Source organism: Asterias amurensis, chromosome 4, assembly GCF_032118995.1.
Source record: "Asterias amurensis chromosome 4, ASM3211899v1".
Lineage (NCBI taxonomy): Eukaryota > Metazoa > Echinodermata > Asteroidea > Forcipulatida > Asteriidae > Asterias > Asterias amurensis.
In genome coordinates this window covers 22,746,366-22,759,984 of record NC_092651.1, presented here as the reverse complement: position 1 = coordinate 22,759,984, position 13,619 = coordinate 22,746,366, and the positions used below count along the sequence as shown (strand labels likewise).

General features: G+C 38.5%; 1 protein-coding gene across 1 annotated transcript; it reads left to right on the top strand.

The window, feature by feature from the left end:
• The first annotated feature begins 8,539 nt into the window (after nucleotides 1–8,539).
• LOC139936449 (allatostatin-A receptor-like) lies at nucleotides 8,540–9,502 on the top strand. Its single transcript, XM_071931266.1, has one exon. The coding sequence runs from the start codon at nucleotides 8,540–8,542 to the stop codon at nucleotides 9,500–9,502; it is 963 nt and encodes a 320-aa protein (XP_071787367.1).
• The last annotated feature ends 4,117 nt before the right edge of the window (nucleotides 9,503–13,619 follow it).

Below are 13,619 nucleotides of genomic sequence, written 5' to 3'. Positions count from 1 at the left end.
CTAGTAAGGTGCCTGCACTGGGCCAATGTCGGTGTTATAGAGGCAAACTGTTTTTTAGGACGGAGGTTTGCCTGTACTTGGCCAAAACTGGTTTTGTTGCGGCACACCAATTTGGCGAAGTGATAGAAAACCTAAACTGGGGCAATACTGGCCTTGGGAAGGTACACCATTTCGGGCAAAATGGTAGACAACTTTTTCTGGGCTAATACTGGATTTGTGTTGGCACACAATTTTGGCAAAATGATGAACATTTAATGGGTCAATGCTGGTTTTGTAGCGGTGCACCATTTTGGGAAAGTGGTAGAAAATCTGCAGTGGTCCAATACTGGTTTTGCGGCACACCGTTTGGGAAAACAGGCAGAAAACCTCTCATTGAGCCAATACTGGTTTTGTAGCTGCACACCATTTTTGTCAAAATGGTATCATATAAAAAACTTGTTTCAATCATCCCAATACTGGTTTTGGCAAAACGGTAAAGAAAATATGTCCTAATTACTGCGCCAACTTGATATTTAAATAGGAATTAGGCTATGCAAGTTATTTCACCTGATGGTACCGGCATTTCGAGAAACCGAATTCTATTTAAAAAAATATTTTGTGCTAAATAGTATACCTCCTTTATTATACTGATTGGTTTTACATAGCACTTTTAAATTAATTAATTCATTGCTACTGTTTTTGAATTGTAATTGTTTTTATCATGGACAACTACCCTTTATTGTAATGGACTTTTTTTTGCAAAGTAATTTCATTTAAATTTAATATATTTGGGGGATATACTTTTTTGCATTTTTAATTGATTATTCAAAACTGACCAGTTAAAATGCTGGTTGAATTTTCGTCTGATAATGAAAGTTTAACTTTCTGGCATCTGGCTACTGTTTTTTGGTGGCACACCATTTTGGCAAAATTGTATAAACCATCTATTGGGCCAATACTGGATTTGTAGTTGCACTATAGAACATCTTTTATGGGCCAATACTTTGTTTTTAGTTTTAGCGCCACGCCATTTTGGCAAAATGGTATGAACAACTTTTTCTGGGCCAATACTGGTTTCGAAGCGGCACACCATTTTGGCAAATAATGGTATAAAAAACCATTTCTGTGCCAATACTGATTTTGTAACGACGCACCCTTGGGCCGGCATTGAACCGACATAGGTCATAATATGCAATTTTCAAGGCAGGGTGTCAAAGCTGTGCCACAAGAAGGCTTAAAATTGTGAAAACAAATAAAAACTGACAGTTTAATTCTACTTTTGGGATTTTGTTGCCAAAATTGACGAGCCTTTTTTTATTTGTATAAATCTTGATTGCAATAATGTAATAATTTGGAATAACTGATAATCAATATCACAACCATGGGTACAAATTCCACGGAAGTTTAATTCTACTTATATCACTCGGTGCTTAGTATGATGCATATTAGGCTGTAGGCTGCTTGTATTGTGTGTTTTACTAGTAGTAGAATCACATGTGTATATATATGTTTAAGAGTGCAATTAGAAGAAGGTTTAATTAATTAACGTATTAATTACACACTGAACAATCTGGCCAGTAACGGGCCAATTGTGGGCCAATAGTGGCATACTGTGTTGGCCCAATACAGAAGTGTCAGGATCATCATGAACGTTATTGGGCCTTTAGACCTACTGGGTGAGTTATGGCACTGTTACTGTGCAAAAAGTATTTTGGCCAACCTTCTGCCGGCTGTGGCATTATCTGGCCAGTAGCTGGCCAAATATTGCCAAGCTATAATGGCCAAAAACAGATTCAGTGCCGGCATCGGCGCGAGCGTTATTGGGCCTGTGCAAAGAGTATTGGGTCAACCTTCTTCTGCCAGCAGTGGGCCATATCTGTCCAGATAACGGGCCAATTCTGGGTCAATAGTTACATGACTGTAATGGCCCAATAAAGATGTGTCAGCATCGGCATGATTGGGCCTATACATGGTGAGTTATGGTAACTGTACTGGGCCGATTAAACGCAATGTTTTAAATGTAAATGCCAGTATCGAGCAAAAAATAAAAGTTTGCTGGGAGACTCCTTGGGCATTGGAGATTCGCCTTGGATAATTTTGACCCTATGTTGACCCTAACTTCCGGGTCAACCGGAAGTGGGGCCATAACTTAAGAACATACAACCGATTTTCAAACTTTTGTTCAGTTATTATAGACTCTTTTGGCAAAGACCAAAACTGTTATTTCTTGAAACCAGACCAACTACAATCGAAGCAAAAGAGCACGAAACAGCTTTGTGTTTGTGCACAAACACCGAGTGTCTAGTTAATAGTTATTGTAATATTTTTAAATATTTTGAATTATGTTGCAATTCAGCGGTATGCTGCGAAGACATTTTAAAATAACTAAACAATAATTTAATTAAAAAAATTATAGCAAACAAAATGCTATAAACTGGCATAACGCCGACCTCAACAGTTTTGGTCAATTGCTATCGTTGCCAAGGCCAATGTAATGGACTTTAAACCATCGTTGATCCAATGAATAAGCTTTAATGCTACCAACATTCTCTCAACACTGAACCCAAACGTTGCCAACCTAGAGCAAACCCTGGTCCTACGTCTCCAATACAAGCCGTTATTGCTTTCCCACTAATAACCTATGTTGGCGCGGCAACGAGTGCCGGTGTGGCGGTTTCAACTTTCCGCCGTGTTCACTTTTCCGAATGACTAAATACGCTAACATTACGTCACGCGATGCCTGCGCTCAGCAAGCGAAAGTAGTAAAACAAACCTTTATTATCTTAAATAGGAAATGGGGTTTGTTTTTTATACAAGCAGTGTGACATGCTTGAAGTTGTTCGCATGAATACGAAAGATGGGGCAAGAGAATGTGACTAAACAGAAAAGAATCGTAATGCTGTAACATAGAAACAAATTGGGGTCACTGAGAGAACTACAGTACTCGCCAGGACTACGTCACACGGAAAACTGAACACGCCGGAAAGCTAAAACCGTTCGAACAACGTGCTGAAATGTCCGGCAAAGTCACCCAGAAAACTGAATACGGCGAAAGACTGAAACCGCCACACCGGTGTGGTAATGTGGTAGTGCCGACCTAGATCCAACATTGGTATTTCGTCGGAAACCAACACAATGCCGATATTGATGTCCCTGGCACTATTAACCAACGTTGGCTCATCATTGATCGCCAAAAGGAAAAAAACAAATGTGGTAATGCCGACCTCGGATACCAACACAATGCCGAATATTGTTTAATTACTAAAAACCAACGTTGGCTCAACATTGATTGCCAATGTAAAACCAACGTGATTCTGCCGACCTACAGCCAACGTTGGCCCAATGTCAGAACCAAACATAGTGCCAATGTCGATCGTGGCGACGTAGTGCCAACATGGGGCCAACGCAAAAAAGCTGACACAATTCCAATGCCAACGGTGCCGACCAAACACCAACGTTGGCCCAATGTATGAATGTTATCTGGGGGAGATATCAACAGAAATTCAGAAACGCGCCCTCTATTGGGCTTCGAAACAGGATATTATAAAAGATGTTTTTAATTCAAAAGAATGAAAGTGTGTGTCACCCCAAAAAGGGGGACCCTTATAAAAGGAAATAAAAATAAAATCTCAAGGTTTTTGTTTGTTACCGTTCTGGTCAGAGCTCCCATGTTTATTCCTGCGTCATCGCTAGAGGCAATTTGGTTTGTTTTCCTTTCGTTCAAAATAAATTGTAGTAGTTAACATAAGGCTCTCTGTCGCATAATAACTGTTGAACTACAATGTCGCACACAAATTGTTAAGGAAAACAAGACCTTGGCATGTACTTGTGGCAGCTATCAAAAATCCAAATGTACTCAATAGTGTATGTAGACCCCGAAAGTGCATTCATTCATGAACAATATTAAACCATTGCAGACAGTCATGCGACAAATCTTAGTAATAAGCGGGAGATTAAAGGAACACGTTGCCTTGGATCGGACGAGTTGGTCTATGAAAAGCGTTTGAAACCGTTTGTTATGAAATGCATATAGTTAGTAAGATGTTTTAAAAGTAGAATATAATGATCCACACAAGTATCACTCAAAATTGCACGATTTTCATTTTACGTCGCGAAATAACACGGTCGGCCATTTATGGGAGTCAAAACTTTGACTCCCATAAATGGCCGACCGTGTTTGTCGACGAAGTAAAAAGAAAACCACGCAATTTCGAGGCATATTTGTGTAGCTCATTGTATTCTACTTTTACAACGTCTTTCTAACCATATCGATTTTACAACAAACGGTTACAGAACGCTTTTCAAAGACCAACTCGACCGATCCAAGGCAACGTGTTCCTTTAAGCTGCACGTTATTTGAGAAAAACGTAAACGTGAACATGTAAAATATTTTGTTGTAAAAATCTCACGTTTTATGAATACGTGAAGTAACCACTTTTCACGTCAGGTACGTGAAACGTGCCAACGCCATACGTGAACATGCAATAAGCCTAAAGTGGCGACGTCACTAAGTTAGAAACGACATCTCATTATTTCTCACGTTTTTTGCCCACGTTACGTGCAGCTAAGCCTCCCTATTATCGTTATATAACGCAGAACACGCCTACCAGTCGCCCGAGGCGCTCGAAACAAACATTACAAACCAAACAATAACTGTAACCCAGTGCACATTTTGTCAAGGTGACTGTGAAACTTCCAATTGTACAGATATATGAACTGGATAAATGTCTAGCTTTTATTAGAGCCATGGTTTTTGTACACACTACAAAACGCCCAAACAAATGACTTCATGGTGACGTCGTCCAGCGTTTAACAAATAAATTGTACATTATCCCGCAAGTAGGCAATATATCTGAAACAGATTTATATTCACAACTAGCGCCAGAAGAGTTATACGCTATTGTGGATGCTAATAAAATAATGTGGCTGGACCATAAAAATGATGGCAAAGTTGCATAATGTATTTGTGCTTTCCCCCGAAATGTTAGTTTCATTTTATAATTAAGTTTCTCAAAATGCAGTATACCATCCAAAGCTGTCGTATACTTCTTACCACGTCAGCTACCAATGTCTGTATCGATTAAAAACTTTCGCATGAAGCCCGTTTCATACTTCCTGCGAATGCGAATGCGATACGAATGTTGACGTCACAAATTCACAACGAATTATTCGCAGCATGCAGTTTAACCTTGCTCAACCCACTTGCGAGTAATTTATCGCTGCAAAAGGAGGGTTGTGACGTCAAGTTCACGTCACATTCGCTTCGCATTTGCATTCGCAGGAAGTATGAACCGGGCTTAAGTGGCAAAGATGTGCCATTATGTTGGTCTTCAAGCAACATATTCGGTTGTAATATTCCTTTAATTTTATGGGTAGAGTATGATTCCTTCATTCCCCTTCAACCTTGGAAACAAAACCCTAAGTGCATTTCATGATTCTTTAATCCTACATATAAAGTTACAATTTCTAAGCTATATGTAATCCCATTCCATCAACCAAGTAAATACTACTCCCAGTGTATCAAGTTTAAGTTGTTGTGTGTAATCTTAAAGACACTGGACATTAGTAATTGTCAAAGAACCAGTCTTCTCATTTGATGTATCTCAACATATGCATAAAATAACAAACCTGCGAAACTATGAGCTCAATCGGTTGTCGAAGTTGCGAGATAACAATGCAAGAAAAAGCACCCTTGTCACACGAAGTTGTGGCTTTCAAACGCTAGATTTCGAGACCTCAAATTCTAAATCAATTTATTTATACCACCAACCCTCTCCCTATTACTCGTTACCAAGAAAGGTTTTAATCGAATAATTATTTTGAGTAATTACTAACAGTGTCCAAATCCTTTAAATCTAACAAAGATTTTGTTTTCATATTTGTTTTCACATATGATATATTTGAAAACAAATGTGAGGATTTATTACTTTTATTCATTGGAAATCAAAGAACTTTGGTAATTATTTTTGTCCACATTCTAAGTTTGACCCTCAGCAGAATCAAACAAAACACATCTTTCACTTCCTGGATCCACTTAAGCAGTTTCAAATAAAGCGTATTATCAGAGTCTATATAGGGAACAAATAAATGTGATATCAAATTAGATGTGACATGGTTATTGATATTGGCTCACGATTCGGACAAAGATCAATCACTTTTAATCAGACAATATTATTATTTGAGTTGTACGCAGCGAAGGCATAAGTTCAATGACTGTAACATTATGTTATTTTTGTATACCTGATAATATGCACTTTTGATTTTGTTACCTTTCTGTGTAAGTGGTAATTTCTTGTACTGAACTATTATTGAAAAAGAGTATGGAATAACCTTTACGAATTGAATTGAACTGTAAAAACTCATTACCAAAACCTATTGCATGTCTTTAATGGCCCTATCAGGCAATTTCGAGTATTACGCTAGCATGCATAACATACTGGACACAATTGGTAATTGCCACAGTTCAGTCTTCTCACTTTGTGTATCTCAACAATCAACATATGCAAAAAATTACAAATCTGTGAAAATTTGAGCTCAATCGGTCGTCGAAGTTGCGAGATGTTAATGAAAGAAAAACACCCTTGTCGCACCATGGTCACACGAAGCTGTGTGCTTTCAGATGTTTGATTTCGAGACCACAGATTCTCAATCTGAGGTCTCGAAATCAAATTCGTGGAAAATAACTTCTTTCTCGAAAACTACGTCACTTCAGAGGGAGCTATTTCTCACAATGTTTATACTATCAACCTCTCCCCATTACTCGTAATCAAAAAAGGTTTTAAGATTATCATTATTTTGAGTAATTACCAATAGTGTCCACTGCCTTTAAGCTCAATGCTACTGTTAAAACGCATGACTAATAGCCCAATCAGACAGTTTTGTGAGACTGACTCTCTCCGAAGTAACGTTGTTTTTGAGAAAGAGGTAACGTAACTCACTTAATGTTTAATTCTGAGAAAGACTTAGGGCACCTAAAAGCACACATTAATTTGTGCGGTCTTTTTTCTTCTTCATTCATTTCCTTGCAATTGAGTTCAAATGCTTTCAGATTTATTTTTGCAATGTGTTGGTATATCACGTTTAAACTGGTCTTTGACAGTTACCAAAACGTGTGTAATCCTTTAAATATGACGTTAAAGTCAAATGTAATTGAACTGATTTGATAGGTATTCCAGGTCATTTTTTGCATCGTTGATTTAAAACGCCTCTTATGCATTATTTAACTCAGGGGAGCTGCAGGTAGGAATTGATATTCTTCTTAAAACAGTTTAGAGAATGTAGGATGGAGGGAAACATGCACCAGGCAAGGAGTTCAAAAGAGATGCAGTACATGGGATGAAGCTGTTGGAATGGTAGGCCTCTTTCATTCAACATAAATTATCAGAATATTATACTCAACTGCTCAATCTGTCGGCACAGGTTGATCTTTGCAACTTATCAGACACAATGAAAGTTTATAATGGAATGGCTGAAGGACAGAAACGAGGCGAAGTCGGTCAAATCACCTATACTGAAACATTCATCAAACGGCACTTCATCAAATCGAAATATAATGAAGTAAAGCCAGAACTGCACTTTTTTTTTTTTTTTTTTTGGGGGGGGGGGGGGTTGCGCACAATGGTGTACAACATCAACGTGACCAAAGGAAACATGTCCCCTCAAACTCACAACTCTCTCAATTTAATAGCCTTTTTAGATATGGTGGCCACAATACATGAGTGCAATGTTTGGTTCGGGTGTATACATACAGATTTACCCCCAAGCCATACAGTGTAATATTAATATGTCAACCATATCTCGAAATGGCTTTCGCACATCTCTGGTGCACGCAAAAAACAAGGAGCGACCGAAATGTTCACGGTTCACGTGATAGCAATTTGATTGGTCCCTGGGAAGTAACGCACGTATGCAATTGGTCCATCGTGAGCACAATCTGAAACACCATTAGGTTTTACGGATTCGAGGTTGAACATGCCTCTTCCTCATGCATACGTAACATCATCAGCAATGCAACATCTCACGCGATAAATCTGCGGACATTAAGTGGTATTTAACTGCAAACACCACTTGCTTCGCCGAACGCAGGATCGAGAGCATGACAACCCAGACGAACGTATTGTTTAATCAGAGAGCAAGAACAAGATGCACTTAGAGACACGTTTACCAATGCTAGATTTGAATATAACCGTCGTCTGTGGGATTTGAGGCATTGCATGGTGAGGTTTCAAGATATATTTCATTTGCAGTAAACACAGTGTGACTATTTTGCCAGGTAGATTGTGCTATTTAGAGAACTGTGTGGCAATATTATCTTCTTCTTCTTCCGCGAAACAAATTTTCGGAACTCGGGAGACTTCTCAGATCTGAAAAAAAATGTCCTTTTTTTTACCGGATGGAAGGTAGACAATCGGCTAGGACTATTATTATCCAGCTAATAGTGGATCGGTATTAACTTGAGTACTGCGGAGGGAGTTTATTGTCTCAACGTTTCGACTAGCTTGCTCTAATCATCGCCAGGAGACTGAACCGTCGCTTAATTGCCCCTAACTATTTTTAGGCCATGGGTTCAGTTAACACATCTCTGTTTATAATAAACACCTTATCTGGTGTCTTGGGTATCCTCGGCAATGGTCTTGTGAGTCTTGTCATCATCTTCGAACGCTCTATGCACACGAACACCAACGCATTGATCCTCCACCAGGCAACCATAGACTTCTTGGGATCAGTCTTCATTCTCGCACACGCATACCTCCCTAAAGTTGACCCGATACCCCAAGGCATCGCTGGAGTGCTGAGCTGCGTCCTGTGGAACTCTCGGTACTTCCTCTTCACGCTCTTCGTTGCGTCAACATACAGCCTCATAGCTATAACCTTCGAGAGATACTTTGCTATAGTCCATCCATACCGCTATGGGAGACTCTTTCACGGTAAGAAACCCATCGGTTTGATTCTAGCCGGTCTTTGGATACTCGTCTTGACCTTTCGACTCTATGTTGTGTTCCAATGGTCAGTTAGTGACGGGAGTTGTGTGGGAAAGCCAAACGGTCATGGACTTGCCGTTATTATCTTCATGTTCCAATACATTATTCCTCTTGCACTGATGTCGTACATGTACGTTGGGATAGCTGTGGCGATATCAAAAAGTGCACGAAGGATAGTACCTACGGTGTCCGATCAAGACAATCGCAACGGGGGAGGGGAGTCGCTCTTACGGGCCAGACGTAACACATTCAAAGCTCTACTCATCGTGTTCGTTACATTCGTGCTGTGCTGGTCACTCAACCAAGTGCTGTTTTTCCTTCACAATATGGATTGGCGTAAGTTATCATTCGATACCACAACCTACATCATCTCCGTTGCGTTGGTATCCATGAATTCCTGCATCAATCCCTTCATTTATGCCATCAAATACAAGAAGTTCAAACAGGCTATGCGGCGGCTGTTTTACCGAGCAGCCGGGAGGGAGGATCGATTGAATTTAACGGACGAGTACCCGGGTACCGACCAGGGATTGAATCAATAAAGCTCGCCCGTTGTCTGGTGAAGATTATACAAAGGAAACGAAATGTTCAACGTTTTCGTGACATACAGAATTAAAAGCACTGGACACTATTGGTAATTACTCAAAATAATTGTTTAGCATAACAACTTACTTGGTAACGAGTAATGGAGAGTAGTTGGCAGTATAAAACATTATGAGAAACGGCTCCCTCTTCGAAGTAACGCAGTTTTTGAGAAAGAAGTAAGTGCTCACTAAAATATTTGAATTGATTTCCAGATCTCACTCTTGAGGTCTCAAAATCGAGCACCTAAAAGCACACAACTTCGTGTGACAAGGGTGTTGTTTCTTCTATTTCTATCTCCCAACTTCGACGACCAATTGAGTTTCAAAGGTGTCCAGTGTCTTTGAGGATGGTTGAAACCGATTGGGCTGAGTCACAGTCTCAGGGAGATCTCTGTGGTATGTGCCTAATCTGGCGGGTATGTTACCGCATAGCTTACGATTTAAAACGGTCACGGTGCCCGTATGTAGTCATGACACAGTTTTAAAACTCCTTGGTGAGAACCAGATTCTGAATATGAGACTTGATCCAACAGACCTTATCACGGGGCAAGCCTCTTGAACTTCTCCAATTGATACCAATGTTACCAAACCGAGGCTGGAAAAACAAGATGGTTCCTAATTGCAAGTTGATTATAAGCATTCATTATTGTTATTCGATACGATGAACATGACGAAGATGGAAGCAACATGGTGTTAAGTTCTATACCTGTGTAAGGCTGACCGGGAAAAAATGATTTAAAAAATCGGGTTTTAACTCAATTGCTACGGTCAGATTGATCCATTTCTGAGTAATCTTGACATACTGAGTCATACTGCCCCAAATAAGGGTCAGGCCCCACGGAACCTGGATTCGGGTCAATTCTGACCCGGAAGGTTTCAGAGTGTAGAGCATCTAAGCACTGGACACCAATGGTAATTACTCAAAAAAATTGTTAGCATAAAACCTTACGTGGTGACGAGTATAGTATTAAACATTGGGAGAAACGGCTCACTCTGAAGTGACGTAGTTTTTGAGAAAGAAGTAATTTCCCACTAAAATATTTGAATTTGATTTCGCGACCTCAGAATTAGATTTTTAGGGTCTCGAAATCAAGCATCTGAGAGAACACAACTTTGTGTGACAAGGGCGATTTTCCATTATTATCTCGCAACCTCGACGACTAATTGAGTTCAGATGTTCACAGGTTTGTTATTTTGTGCATAGGCTGAGATACACCAAGTGAATAGATTGGTTTTTGACAATTACCAAAGGTGTCTTTAACGAAACTGGCCACTATTAGTTATTGTATATCTAAACATATGCATAAAATAACAAACCTGTGAAAATTTGAGCTCAATTGGTTGTCGAAGTTGCGAGATTATAATGAAATAAAAACACACTTGTCACACAAGGCTGTGTGCTTTAAGATGCTTGATTTCGAGACATCAAAATCTAATTCTGAGGTCTCGAAATCAAATTCGTGGAAAATCTTCAAAACTACTTTACTTCAGAGGGAGCCGTTTATCAAAATGTTTTGTACCACTAACCTCTCCCCATTACTCGTTACCAAGTAAGGTTTTATGTTAATAATTACTTTGAGTAATTACCAAAACTGTCCACTGTCTTCAACCAATTACAAAACCAACAGTTACTTTACATAACTTCAAAGAACTGAAAACAAGTGTACAAAAAAAAAATTATTTTAAAAAGCTTTTGTTATAATTATTAGAACAATATCACAGGGAAAAATTCTCAGCTGAAGTAATTTGCACGTTTTGAGAAACGTGTTCATACAGAAAAACATTTCCAAACAACATAAGGAGAAAGCAAATAGTATTTCACTTCTGTCCTCTTGATTATTGTCATGAGGATGGGAAAAGACATCGTTACAAAAACAACTTCCGTGCTATCCAAAATATTCCCATTCAGTGCAGTTGGTTCCCTCTGTTCGGATTGGAAAACTTACCGTGTGAGAAATACAAAGCGAGTTCCGCAAGCGTTTACCTTTGAATTGTGTTTGTGTGGCAATTAAGTTATTGATACAATTTAATGAATAGACTGATGAACGATCTTAATTTAGATAATTCTCAAAGGAAATCATTATTTTATCGCTCATGTTCTTGGTATCAGTAATTACGTTATACGTGTTGTTATGTTAAAGGCAGTGGGCACTATTGGTAATTACTCATAATAATTATCATCATAAAACCTTTCTTGATTACGAGTAATGGGGAAAGGTTGATGGTATAACACATTGTGGGAAACGGCTCCCTCTTAAGTGACGTAGTTTTCGAGAAAGAAGTAATTTTCCACGAGTTTGATTTCGAGACCTCAAGTTTAGAATTTGAGGTCTCGGAATCAAGCACAACTTCCTGTGACGAGGGTGTTTTTTATTTCATTCATATCTCGCAACTCCGACGACAAACCGACCTAAAATTTTCACAGGTTGGTTTAATTTAAAGTATATGTAGATACACCAAGTGAGAAGACTGGTCTTTGATAATTACCAATAGTGTCCACTGTCTTTAAGGAGAATGGACGATAAAGTGCAGATTCGTTGAAAGATTGTAGTCACGAATCTTCACTTTAGAATATCTTCTCTGACTGAAACTATTAAACTATTTCACCCAGTCTTTGTACTTTGTCAAACGACGTTCGGTCACACTTGATAACTATTTTGCAAAATTTATAAGAATGTAGTGCTTGCAACATTATCCAGTACAATGTTTTTATTAAATGTATTTAATAAAAATACTAAATTTATTCAGTAGTAAACTAGGAATTTAAGTGGAAAATGTTTTTTTGGCGGTGAAACATAACATGTTTTTCAGATAATGTTATTTTTTTTGGAAAGACCGTCATCAAGTGTAGATTCAGTTGAGTGTAGACTCGTTATGAATCTACAGTCTAGTGTAGATTCGTAACAAATAATCTACACTTTCATCAAAGAGTGACGTCACATAAATAGTTTAAGACGCGCATATAGCACAAAGTAACCGTTGGTGTATATCCGGCATGGCGAACCTCCAGCGTTGATGTAAAAAATTATTATGAGTAAAGTTCGGGTGGATGATCTGATTAGACTTAAAAAGCAATGGACATTGTTATTACTCAAAATAATTATTAGCATAAAATCTCACTTGGTAACGAGCAATGGAGAGCTGTTGATAGAATAAACCATTGTGAGAAACGGCTCCCTTTGAAGTAACGTAGTTTTTGAGAAAGAGGTAATTTAAACAAAAAATATCAAAAGTTTTCAGGCTTACTGCCCTTTATTATGTATCTGAAAGCACACGAATTTGTGCAACAAGGTGTTTTTTTTCTTCATTATTCTCTTGGAAATTTGATGACCAATAGAGTCAATAGAGTCAAAACTTTCATAGTTTTGTTAATAATTGTATGAATATGTTGGAATACATAAAGTGAGAATACTGGTAATTGACAGTTTTCAAATGTGTACAGTGCCTTTAACCATCGTAGATCTAAATGTCACTCAGATGCTTGATTTCGAGACTTCAAATTCTAAATCTGAGGTTTCGAAATCAAATTCGTGGAAAATTAGTTCTTTCTCGAAAACTACGTCTCTTTAGAGGGAGCCGTTTCTCACAATATTTTTTACTATCAACCCTCCCCATTACTCGTAATCAAGAAAGGATAATGATAATAACTATTTTGAGTACTTACCAATCGTATCTACTGCCTTTAAAATTGCACGATACTGTGCGAGTAATTTTCGTTTAGGCCAATTAATTAAGCGTTTTCCTTCGATACGCCGTCGCCATGTTGCCTGCTAAAGTCACCTGGAAATAGAATTGTTGTGAGTAAATGCTTACGAACAATAACACATTTTTTTTTTAGTAATTGTTTGTCACGATTTATATGTTTAAAAAATATATAAAGTTGTTTGGGGGGCTGACTCCGCCTACCCCTTTTCAATCGAGGCAGACTTTGCCTGCAATGCGTATAGTAAACACACGTGCAAAGTACATGTACGTCCAAGTCGTGAGTTGGTACGTTTTAAAAAGTGTTTTTCTGCATTCAGCAGCAATACACCTGGTCGGCATTGCCGGAAAAAAAACAAAAAAAATATTTTTT

Bases quoted from the DNA above. Each gene is read 5' to 3' on its own strand.
- LOC139936449 (XM_071931266.1), top strand. From the start codon at position 8,540: ATGGGTTCAGTTAACACATCTCTGTTTATAATAAACACCTTATCTGGT.